This window comes from Toxorhynchites rutilus, chromosome 3 (genome assembly GCF_029784135.1).
Source record: "Toxorhynchites rutilus septentrionalis strain SRP chromosome 3, ASM2978413v1, whole genome shotgun sequence".
Classification (NCBI taxonomy): Eukaryota; Metazoa; Arthropoda; class Insecta; order Diptera; family Culicidae; genus Toxorhynchites; species Toxorhynchites rutilus.
This window is the reverse complement of record NC_073746.1, coordinates 283,150,873-283,162,965: the sequence shown is the minus strand read 5'-3', so window position 1 is coordinate 283,162,965 and position 12,093 is coordinate 283,150,873. Positions and strand designations below refer to the sequence as shown.

Sequence of the window (12,093 nt, the reverse complement as noted above, 5' to 3'; positions counted from 1 at the left end):
GTAACATCTACCCGAATTTTACACTTACCCGAAAGAAAGATATATTCGAATAATACACAAATTTTATTATTAGGAAGTATTTGTATGCATATTTCTGATGAGTGTTATATGAAGAATATTTCCATTCAAAAATTATTTTTCGTGGGTAGTGCAATCGTGCACCCGTGGCCGAGTGGTTAGCGTCTCACATTATCATGCCGGGTATTCGAGTTCGATTCCCGTTCCGGCCGGGGGATTTTTCGTCAAAGAAATTTCCTTCGACTTGCACTGTGGTCACGCGTATTCAAGAGCTTGCCCCTCGGAATACATTCAAGGCGTGTTATTTGGCTTAAGAAATCTCAACCAAGTGTTAATAAATGACGCTAGTTAATACATACGTTGAGACGGCAAAAGTTCCACAAGGGAACGTTAACGCCATTCAAGAAGAAGGGTAGTGCAATTTGAAAAATAGCAGCGTTTGATAAAATCCTTTTCAAAATAAAGAAAAGTGAAAGAATGCAGGTTTATAACGTATAACGTGACCCGTTTACTTAAAAGATAACTGACAATATTCGTACATACGTATTATGGCACTGAAGTGCAATTTCGACTATGAATTTCTTTTTTCGTAATAAAATTTATTCTGAGATCACTATAATGAGGGCGAATTCTCCGCGGTTAGTTTGAAACATAGGAGACGACCCTCTAGAGAGGTGCATCACGTTTGTAACCAGACAATCAAAATGCATGACATGCATAATTAATCGGGCAAATGTAATGCACCAGGTAAACGTATGCCGAACCTATCTAAAGGATCGTCTCCTATGCTTCAAACAAACCGCACATCCTCGTTAAATGGGGACTTCGCCCACATTACATTGACCTCAGAATAAATTTCATCGTGAAATAATAAATTCATGATAAAATCTGCGCTGCGGTGGTAAATATGTAAATACTATTTTTTTTTCTTATCAATTCTTTTCACAATTTCCAAAGCATTTATGCTTTATATTTTCTATGTTAAAATAAATTATTGAATTTTTATATTGAGTTTTTCTTTCTTCATTTGGGTAAACATTCCATTCGGGTATTGTTACATTCGGGTAAATGTAACATTCGGATGTTTGTTGAATTGGGGTAAATGTCCATCTTTTTTATGTTGTTTGCATGCTTAAAACACGTCGAAACACGCGTTCTACCTTAATCAATTTCATTTCAATTTCCACTTTTGAACAAAGATCAGTTTCGTTAGCGCAAACATCGAATGGACTAACAACGCTTAGCATGATGTAATTGTAGAACATATGGGAATTCAACTTTCCGAATTTTCCAACCTTTCTTCAGAGTTTTTCGAAAATTTTCCGATTTTTCTATTCGCTATATTGATCTACGAGAAGGGACGAATACAACAAGATAAAAACGGCTCAAATCGAACCATTCTTTCCTCGAGTTTTGCGCTTACCAACCCATTTGACCTTCCATTTGGCTTTTTATTTATATAGATTCTTGTTCAATCTTCAAGCTTTGCAAACAATCTGAAAAAATTATTTCAAAGTAAAGATCCAGACGTTACTATCTTGCATTCGAAAATTTCTAGATTATTGAAAATCATTTTCGATAGTCTTTTTAAAGGTTGTTCAGCCTTCAAAAAGACTATCGAAAATTATTCAACTAGTTCAAACAACGTTCAGTTCGTTCAGGAAAACTATTATGGGATGGATAAGATTTATATTGGAGAATCTGAAAAAATGTTGATCAATGATTACTCACAGCCCCGGTGAACTTCGTTCCGATCACAATCGATTTCTTTTATGAATCAGTAGACCGAAAAATCCAATCTGAACAAAATTCGCTAAATAAATAACGCTTTTTTTCGCTAGAATTTTTAAATATTGGTACCTTTTTTCCGATCTGATAAAAAGATAAAAAATTGGCTTGATATTTGGATCAACTCAAACACTCCCAGCGAGGAATTCGTGTATTGTCTTTATCGAGTAAACTTGACGAAACGAGGGAAAAATTAGAAGTGTCAGAATACACGTATACCAATGTAAGTCGGAATATATTTTCTATGGCAAAAAATCTCCCGACCACTGACTTTTTAATTATTATGTATACTACTTCAGGAGAAGTTCCAGCAGAAGAAGGCCAAACTTGCCAAGAAGTTCTTGGTGTGGCAAGGGTGCGGAAAATTCAGTAAGCCACACACAACGACCGGCACCATCTACGGTCAAATATATAAAGACCGCCCTCTCTAAGCACTCCTTATTTCATCCTGATTTGTATTTTCATTCTTCCTGATTTCTAGAAATTATAGTTTGCAACTCTGGTTACAATAGATTCGACCTCAAAGTCAATGTCTTTGTCATTTTGTTTCTTTCTAATGTATCAATTGTCATAAGACATGATTTGAAATAATTGATCTTCTGAAGTGTTTGAACCAATTTGAATCGTTTCTGCGTCTTCTGTGAAGCTCTCATATATTTTTCCGTGATCAAATTACAAAGTCTAATATTTAATTCACAGACCCATGTGGCAATCGTCGTGTCAAATGTTACCATTATTGATTTTGCGATAAACCTCCCGTTTGCACGTTTCCACTGATCCCATTACTCGTCAATCAATAATAATCTCACAAACACCCAACCCTCCCTCTCTCGTGGTTATCGGAATTTGATGCTAGGCCCCATCATTATTGATGCGATTATCATAAATTCTTTTGATGCTTGTTTTCCCCCTTTTGCCCCATATCCAATATCAATCACAATCCTCTCCGCCCCTATCTCAGCGCACAGCATTCCAAAAGAAACGTGCGCTAAAAAAAAACTCGACCAGATGAAGGGACCATAATTTACGGTTCAACGAATTACGAACCGAAATCTAAGCGGATCGCAGAGTGATTTTTACGTCGCTATCTAAATTCCACCATCTCTTTACCGGGTTTCATATTACCACCCACTACAGAGAGCGCGAGCAGCTTCATCGTTTTCGTCATCGTCATCATCATTTTGCTTTCGCTGCCGCTTTGGTTGGGATTACCAGCTTCGATTCGGTGGGATGTGATTTATTGATTTTTTTTTGTTTCGACTGCTGCCAATTCTTTTTTTTTTCGTGGCAGATTGAAATTATTCGAGAAAAAAAAGACGATGAGGGTGACGTGTGTCAGCATTCAAAGCGGCAAAAGCCTTTCATCTCAATGAAAATTATGATGAGCGAGGAGACAGATTTCGATATTTTGTTTTTATCATGGCGTAATGGAGAATTTGGATTGTTTTTGTATCAGAATGATGGTTCTAATTAAAATAACTTTTATCTAATTCACCGTATCAGTATTCATTGTATCACAACGCCTCCTCCCCGTTCCTTCGTCGTATTTCCTTATTAAGCCTCATCAGGGCAATTACCGCGACAATTATTACTCTGCTCTGGAGCACTCAGAGCCACGGGTAGAATGGTAATCACGTTCTCCAGCATTTAATACGCTTGGGTTCACTGGTTTTGGTATTCATACATGCCATCGTTGCGCCGTAATGGAACAATTTGTTCTCGACACGATAGAAGAGACATTTTCCGCCCCGTCGCCCAGGGCTGTCTTGCTCGCTTACACCAAAAGGGGCGGAACAATGGGTCTGTGATGGGAAAATGCTACGCGGAAGTAACCCACAAACATAAATCATGTTTTGTCACCTCAAATAACCAACTCAATATTGAATGTCTTTTATACTATATCAGTCATGAAAATCTTACTATTGTCTTTCTTATTTCATTGCAGTATTACGAAATGTCGTACGGTTTGAACGTGGAAATGCACAAACAGGTAGGTCAGATCCAAAACATCGATGTAACAATCAATCGTCTAATTCGATAAGTCGTTAACCACCCTTGTCGAAGGATTTAATCAACGACCCACGAATCACAAACTGCCAAAATGGTTTCGTCATTATTCTGTTATAAATAAGTTAATCACCCAAAATTAAATAAATGTCAGGGCAAAATACTATGATTCTCGTGAAAAGCGGTGCCAGCAAACCGCCCAAAAACTACTCACCCGCACGTTCTCCCCTTTTTGGATTTAGTATGTAACTCCAAGGAATCCTAGAAAAAAAGGAACCAAGCCCGGTGGTCAGTGCTTGAGAGTGCCTTTTGAGTGAATTAAATTCACCATATCAATGCAGCTGGAACCACTGGCTTGAACCGGAAGCCGGAGGCGAAGAACAGCTATGAAACTGGGACCCATTCAATGACACTCTGGTGTGAGCGCTGGGTAGAAGATAGAGCTCTTTTTGCTGCCACCAAAGCGTCGAAAGCTCTTCCGCTGCTCTGCTTAAGTGGGTGAGAGAGAGAGAGAGTGAAGAGACGTCGATGAGCGCCCGGAACGGGAAAGAAAGCAAACCTTGGTGGTGGTGGTGGGTGTGTACGGTGAGGGTTATTAAATTAAAATAACAGTAATAGCTGTGAAAGCATGAAAAGTGGGAAAATCATGAACTCGTTGGAGTTTGTCTCGACCCAACAGCAGCCACCCACCATCCTTCCCCGGACCGTTGATCCCGGCATGGTAAGTGAACCATGAGTCCTGTTTGTCTTTTCTCTCTTCTTCTCTCGGGGCCGAACGCTATACCGACGGTGCGGAAAAATGAGTATAACGAGGTTGGTCCGGGTTTGAGGTTGGTGTGGAATGTATTTTCTTAATTGCGCTCGTTTCGACGACGATGACGATGGCATGATGCTCCGGAACCGACTGCAAATTTTCCCTTACTGAATTGTGTGTGGCTATTGAAGAAGCGACGGGAGAAGAAGAAACGGCGGAAGGAAAATTAGTGTTTGTGCGCAACAAAACCGATTTCCCGAGAAGTTGTGTACTTTCTCGCTTCTCGATGCTAGTTCTAGCCGGGTGGTAATCTTCCGGTGTTGTTTCCACTTTTCGACTCTGTGGAACGCCGGCTGCCAAGTGGTGGTCGGATGAGTCACGTTGGGTCTGCTAGACGGATATTATACGTAAATTAATCGGAACTGGGAAAGGCGGTTTATGCGACGTCAGGTTAGAGTTGTACTGATACTATTTTAAATATCTCAAAGCTTAAACTTTGAATTTTCAGATTTTCTAGAACAAGTCATTATTGACACAGGTACATTAAGAGTAGAAATACATACCAGGTTATTTGAGAAGTTGAATGAAACTGTCCTGAAACATTTACAAATTTTCACATTTGTAGATGCCCATAGAAGGCGACATGATATCCATCCAGAACAGGATAATGCCGACTGCAGGTGGTCGGCTCAACACGCGTTAGCCACAGATTAGATGCGGCCTTGTCGACGTGTGGCCGGTCCAGTTGATGGGGGTGGCCACCATGCACTGTCTTCTGCTTCCAAGCTGCAATCTTCTCCTCCACTGTCTGCAGATCGCAGTTGAGTTGATGCTCCGCTTGCGTCGAGTGCAGAGCGCTGTATTGTCTGTCAGCGGCGCAGACAGGTTGACGCGTTCTGCGAACTCGCGCAGTTATCGTACTGTGTGTTACCCCACTGTCCAGAAATCCAAGTTCCCTTCTTTGCGTGGTAGTGTTACTCTCTCCAGTGCCGATTGAGTGCATTCCAGTCTCTCTGAATGCTTTCTTCATCTCAAGGTTTTCTAGGTCTGTATTGAACCATTGGACTACTCCAAAACTGAGGGTCAGCAGGAGAACCGCAAATGTGTCGATCGCGCGGACTCTGTTCCCCGCGTTCAGGAAAGTCTTTAGGACATAGTTTACTCGACTCAAAAATTTTTCCTCCTAACTGGCTTTTTATTGCTTAACGCTTCATTTGTTCGAATTCCACGAATGAGATCGTTTCCTTCGATGTGGATGAGACGAAGGCGAGTCATCGGTAGACCTTGTTAGATTTTTGGCAAACCAAGGATTTAACCATGAAGTGTAGAAAACACGGGTTATTTTGTGATCCATCCGTACCGGACGAAACGCAAAACACGAGAACACTCGTGAGCGGTTCTTAATGTGTTAATTCGCCAAGGGTATCGAATTTAGGCGGGTTGTGTGGATCACGTAGAATCACTCAGTTATCTTTTGATGTAGTACGGTCAGCTTCTTGTGCCAGAAGCTCTGAACACCATAGGGGCCCGGTGCTGCCCAAATCCTCAGGAGGTACCTCGAGGCTACGCAGACATCGTTCTATCCAACGATGATGGTTGTCATCTCTCTAATTTCACCACACCTCTTCTCCCGTCCTAATCACATTTGCCTGTTGCTATGTCGTAGTAGGATCTCCCAAACATCGGCCCAGAAGTTCGTCACATTGCTGATATCTGGCAAACCTTCGCTGTAGTTGGCTTTCTCCTCGGTGGTCGAAGAACTTTTTCTCGTTTTCCTGAACGTCCGATTTTGTTCTTGGTGCTTTGCGGAGTCAACCGTTTTGATAGTTTACATTTTCATTTTTCGTTTTTCATTTTTAAATTTTTCATTTTTTATTTTTCATTTTTCATTTTTCATTTTTCATTTTTCATTTTAATCAACTTTCAAAATGTTCACAGTTCCGTAAACCGGTACTCCGGATTACGATTTTCGGAAAAACGTAAATATTTCCAAAATTTTCCGAAGTTCCGTTTTTTACCCACTTATTTTTAAAACCAGTACTGGTTCTAAGGTGATACAACATCATGAAATGTTTTGTTTAGAAAAATCCTTAAACGTTAGTTAAGAAATTTATCAGCTTTGGGGTGAAATTGATCAATCTATTTTTTCATTATTTTCTAAGGTAATATAATAATGAAAATAAGGTAATCTAAGGTAATTTCGGGTAATATGCCCGAAAATTTGATTCATTTGCGTATGGTAATTTAAATGATAACTAAAGGGTTTAAGGATACAAAATCTTATTGAAAGCACTTGGAGGTATAATCGTGCCATCTAATCTAATATTTGATCTACTGGTCATCCGGAGACTATTCGGGTTATCAGTGGCCAAAAACTTCTGGAATGATCACCAATGTGCTAGTTTTGACGAGTCATGAAGTTCGATATGTCGCATGATGGGGTTTGTTTCTAGTCATACAGTAGTCACTTCCCTCGGAAACCAGATCCGAAACATATCCGGGTTACATCAATGAGGTCATATAGGCTTGAAGTCGTCACAAATAAGCTATCTTTGAAAAAGTTTTAAGTATGATACCCCAAAAACGCATCATGTTTTGTGTTGTTGTTTTTGGTTCTGGAATCTATGGTCCCTACTAGGGATTGCATTACCGTGCCAAAATTTCAATAACCGGTTATTCGGTAATGAAAATTTCTTTACCGGTAAAACCGGTAAATTACCGGTGAAAAAATACTTTGAAATAAACCATTTTCTTGAACAAATGATAATATTTAGTTTACAAGAAAACATTCTTCAAGTTTTTGCTACTTAGTAGCTACTTTGCTACTACTTAGGGACACAAATAATGTTAATTTTGTCGTTTTCTGATTTTAATCGGATCTCATGAACGAAATTTCCAGGGGAGAAAAACGCATGTTCATAGTTCGATGATGTTGGGCGTACAGTACGAAAAGCATCGAATATCATTGTCATGTGTTTGCCTCTGATGCCCTCTGTTAATACCTTTGATTGCTGCAATCGTCGTTCAAGTTTTCTCTTGATGCTCAACTATACTGCAGGTTCTGCATCGTCCAGTGGTTTTTTCCCTCTTGTTGTCCAGCTACTGCAGTCTGAAGTCACGAACGATATCAAATGCCTGTTTGATCAATGCATTCCATGACGTTTGATAGAAGACGCCGAAGTCAGCGTAGGGATCGATCCACTGATTAAATCGGTACCAAAAGTCGATCTTTGAAAAACCAAATTATTTTTTACAATTTCTTTATTTACTCTATATGAGAGCCGTTTCACGTCAATTAATCAAATAAATTAATTGAAAATTATTACTACAACTTCAACAAATGATATTTGTTCAGAACCCAGCTAGCAAACATCCCATGAAATCCGTCCGTGCTACACTGAAAAACAAATCTATAAAAAGTTTTTCTAAAATCGAAAAAATCGGAAGAAAAAGTTCGATTTTCGCGATTTTTTCGAGTACAAAGAATCGATCCAAAAAATCGAAATGGAAAAGATCGATCTTCTATAAATCGATCCAAGATCGGCCAATCCTAGTCACGACCACGAACAGAATTATGATGATGATGGCTCACTTTATACCCCTACAAGGGTTTGAGCAGGACGATTTATCTTATAGATAATACTTATTTTCAAACATATCAAGAAGCCAGTATTTTGAAAACAAAAACAAAGCGAACTGGCTCTGTTGCAGGCATAAATATCTATCAATAGAACATTAGAAATAGGCATGAACTGCGAAAAAAAAACAAACAATGTTCCTATCCATATTGACATAGTCATAGTCTCAATTTCAGGCCCAAAGTTTTTTCCGAGGCATGTCAAGAAAATTTCCAACTCGGGAAGATCCTTGACTGATTGGGAATTGAACCCAATATCCAAAAGATTCAACGTAGAACATAAAAGAGATCTGCTACAATCAGAAATAATCGATATAACCATCTGATGAAAGATAGTTTACGACAATTCTGAATGAGCTATAATTCCAGTTTCCACTTCGGACCCTACATAAAATTTCATTGTGTGTCAGTTTTCTGCCAGTGTTCATTATTAACATCAGTCCAGGCCCACCAAACGCGCGCGAGGCTCAAACTGCCGTAGACAACGCTCGTTTTTCTTTTTCTTTTTTAATAATCTACAATACAATAAAAAAACATCATCTCCATCAGTACGAACATGGCAGTTTGAGACATCTGTAACATTTCAGCATACCGTTTAAAATTTTAAAGATGAACACCATTGTCAAATAATAAATTCTTTGCTTCGCAGATAGCCACCTTAGTGCGTCCAACATCAAATTAGAGGAAGTGTATCTATTACATCTTAAAATCAAACGCATGACCTTATTTTGTAAACGCTGCAATCTCGTTAATTGTGTATTGTTTGCAAGGAACAGGATCGACGAGCAAAAGTCTATAAGTGGTTAGATCAATGATTTATATAATTTAATTTTACTATTTATTGCCAACTCTTTCTTCAAACGACACAAAACGCCGTACTTTTTGGCAATCTTCTTGATAACATTATTAAAATGAGACTTGAAAGTTAAATTGTCATCAATGATTATTTCTTAAGTATTTGATTTCTTTCACGCGTTCTAGTGTCTCACCATCTATTTTAAAATTAATGTCAACACTGGAGTTTGCTGAAGAAATTAGCATGTATTTTGTTTTGCCAACATTCAATTACAATGGTTTGAATTTAAGCCAATGAGCCAGAGCAAATCTTCGCTTATGTGTTCCTTGGTTTCTTTTATATCCTTAGCTACGATGAACAGGACAGTATCATCCGTGAACAAATTAATGTCACGATTTCGTAAAAACCGTCGTAGATCATTTATATATCTATCTATCTATCTATATATATATATATATATATATATATATATATATATATATATATATATATATATATATATATATATATATATATATATATATATATATATATATATATATATATATATATATATATATATATATATATATATATATATATATATATATATATATATATATATATATATATATATATATATATATATATATATATATATATATATATATATATATATATATATATATATATATATATATATATATATATATATATATATATATATATATAAATGAAGTGATGTCTGTCTGTCTGTCTGATTCTTATAGACTCGGAAACTACTGAACCGATCGACATGAAAATTGGTATGTAGGGGTTTTTGGGGCCGGGGAAGGTTTTCGTGATATTTTGAGACCCCTCCCCCTTCTCTAAGGGGGGGCTGCCATACAAATGAAACACAAATTTCTGCATTACTCGGAAATTAACCAAGCAAACGAAACCAAAGTTGGCATATGAAAGTTTTAGGGTGCAATAAATGTTTCTATGATGGTTAGACAGTCCTTCCCCCACTCAAAGGGGGGGCTGCCATACAAATGAAACACAAATTTCTGCATTACTCGAGAATTAATCAAGCAAATGAAACCAAATTTGGCATGTGGAGGTTTTAGGATGCAATAAATGTTTCTATGGTGATAAGATACTCCTTCCCCCTCTCTTAGAGGGGGCTGCCATACAAATGAAACACAATTTTTTGCATTACTCGGAAATTAATCAATCAAACGAAACCAAAGTTGGCATGTGAAAGTTTTAGGGTGCAATAAATGTTTCTATGATAGTTAGACAGTCCTTCCCCCACTCAAAGGGGGGGCTGCCATACAAATGAAACACAAATTTCTGCATTACTCGAGAATTAATCAAGCAAATGAAACCAAATTTGGCATGTGGAGGTTTTAGGATGCAATAAATGTTTCTATGGTGTTAAGATACTCCTTCCCCCTCTCTTAGAGGGGGCTGCCGTACAAATGAAACACAAATTTTTGCATTACCCGAGAATTAATCAAGCAAATTAAACCAAATTAGGCATATGGAAACTTTAGGGTGCAATGAATGTTTCTATGGTGGTTAGATACCCCTCCCCCCTCTCTTAGGGGTGGCTGCCATACAAATAAAACACAAATTTCTGCATTACTCGATAATTAATCAAGTAAATGGGCGGGACGAAGTTTGCCGGGTTAGCTAGTAAAATATATAAAAACAAAATGGGCCCTAAGACATTCCCCTGCGGCACCCCGAGTGAGTTGCCGATGGGATCGGAAAAAGAATCATTAAAACGAGTGTTTTGAGTTCTGTCGCACAAATAGCTTTCGAACGAATTGTACGACATTCATACAATTCCACTGCGCTCCAATGTTTGTAACAATAAGGGCCTAGAAATTGCTTCAAAAGCGCGTTCAAGATCCAGAAATTTCGCCTCGATATTCTCTTTCCATTTTGCTAACACCAGATTCAGAGTGATTTCACAAGAGTGTCCCTCTCGATATCCCGACTGCTCCGGTATAAGCAAATTGTTGTTATCAGCTGGACTTCACAACAAGTTCTAACATTTTTTCTAATCTGTGCAACATGTTAATAGGGCGGTACTCTTCGGCTTTATCCGTCCCATTAACTTTGGGGATCAGAATCATAAGAGATTCCTTCCAAACCAGCTTCAGATCGAGCAGCTCTGAAGCTGAAGCTCGGAGGTCCTAAAATCGGCGCAACACTACCAGTTGTGTTTTTTCGATCTTATTTTGATTCTCGAGTAATATTTCGAAGCAGCATGAAGGCAAATATTGTTGTAAAAATTATATTACCGAAATTACCGGTTATTGATTGTAAAATTACCGGTGATTCGGTAATTGAAAATGACTCAGTATTACCGGTAAAACCGGTTAACAATCCCTAATCCCTACACTTGTTCCTGCCATTTTTGCGGAACCCGTGGAACGACTTTAAAAGATTCCTCCAAATGGAAATTTTTGTGTCCAATTCGGTTCAGTTTAATGAGATAATAGCTTAAAAATTTGATCATATAAATTATACCGTTGTCTTACGACAACAAAAAATGCGCTCGAATTATACTATAAAGAATACGAGGGTGACGAGCGAGACAAAATCGCATTGTTAACGTAGGACTACGGAATTATTGCCGACGAGAACAAACATTATAGAAATTCATGAATGAAAAAAAAGGTTTGGTAGCACTGACAAGGGCCGATGAATGAATGCTTGCTCTGAGTGAGGCTCGCGAACGTTTCGCAAAGCAATAAAAAAAAACAAATTAACTCTCAGCATCAACATGTACTGTTGATTGCTCGCTCTCTAGACTGACACTGAAAAACTGAATTGAATGGATGAATGTCCAAGTAGCGTTTCAGTCTCCGGTAGTGGTTGCGGCAGCGACAGCAACTGATGCAAATACATTTTCATCTTCAACATCGAAGAACACAGCTTCCACCGATGGAAAAAAAAAACTTTCTTCACATCCGGCTTGAAATGTGCTTTTTGCACTTATAAGCCATTTTTTAACCCGGAATCAATACATAATTCACGAAAATTGAATGATCGATCGGAGAAAAGTCAACAATAGGTTATTCACGATTCATGAGCCATCCAGCTAGCAAACAGGCGGCA

General features: G+C 38.2%; 1 protein-coding gene across 15 annotated transcripts in view; it reads left to right on the top strand.

Moving 5' to 3' along the window:
* LOC129775334 (protein groucho) overlaps nucleotides 1-12,093 on the top strand; it is a 357,362-nt gene that overhangs the window by 247,268 nt on the left and 98,001 nt on the right. For all 15 annotated transcript variants that reach the window (XM_055779979.1, XM_055779978.1, XM_055779976.1 and 12 more), the window contains one exon: nucleotides 3,752-3,796. In XM_055779979.1, coding sequence (XP_055635954.1) covers nucleotides 3,752-3,796 — 45 coding nt within the window. The remainder of the gene's footprint in view (nucleotides 1-3,751; nucleotides 3,797-12,093) is intronic.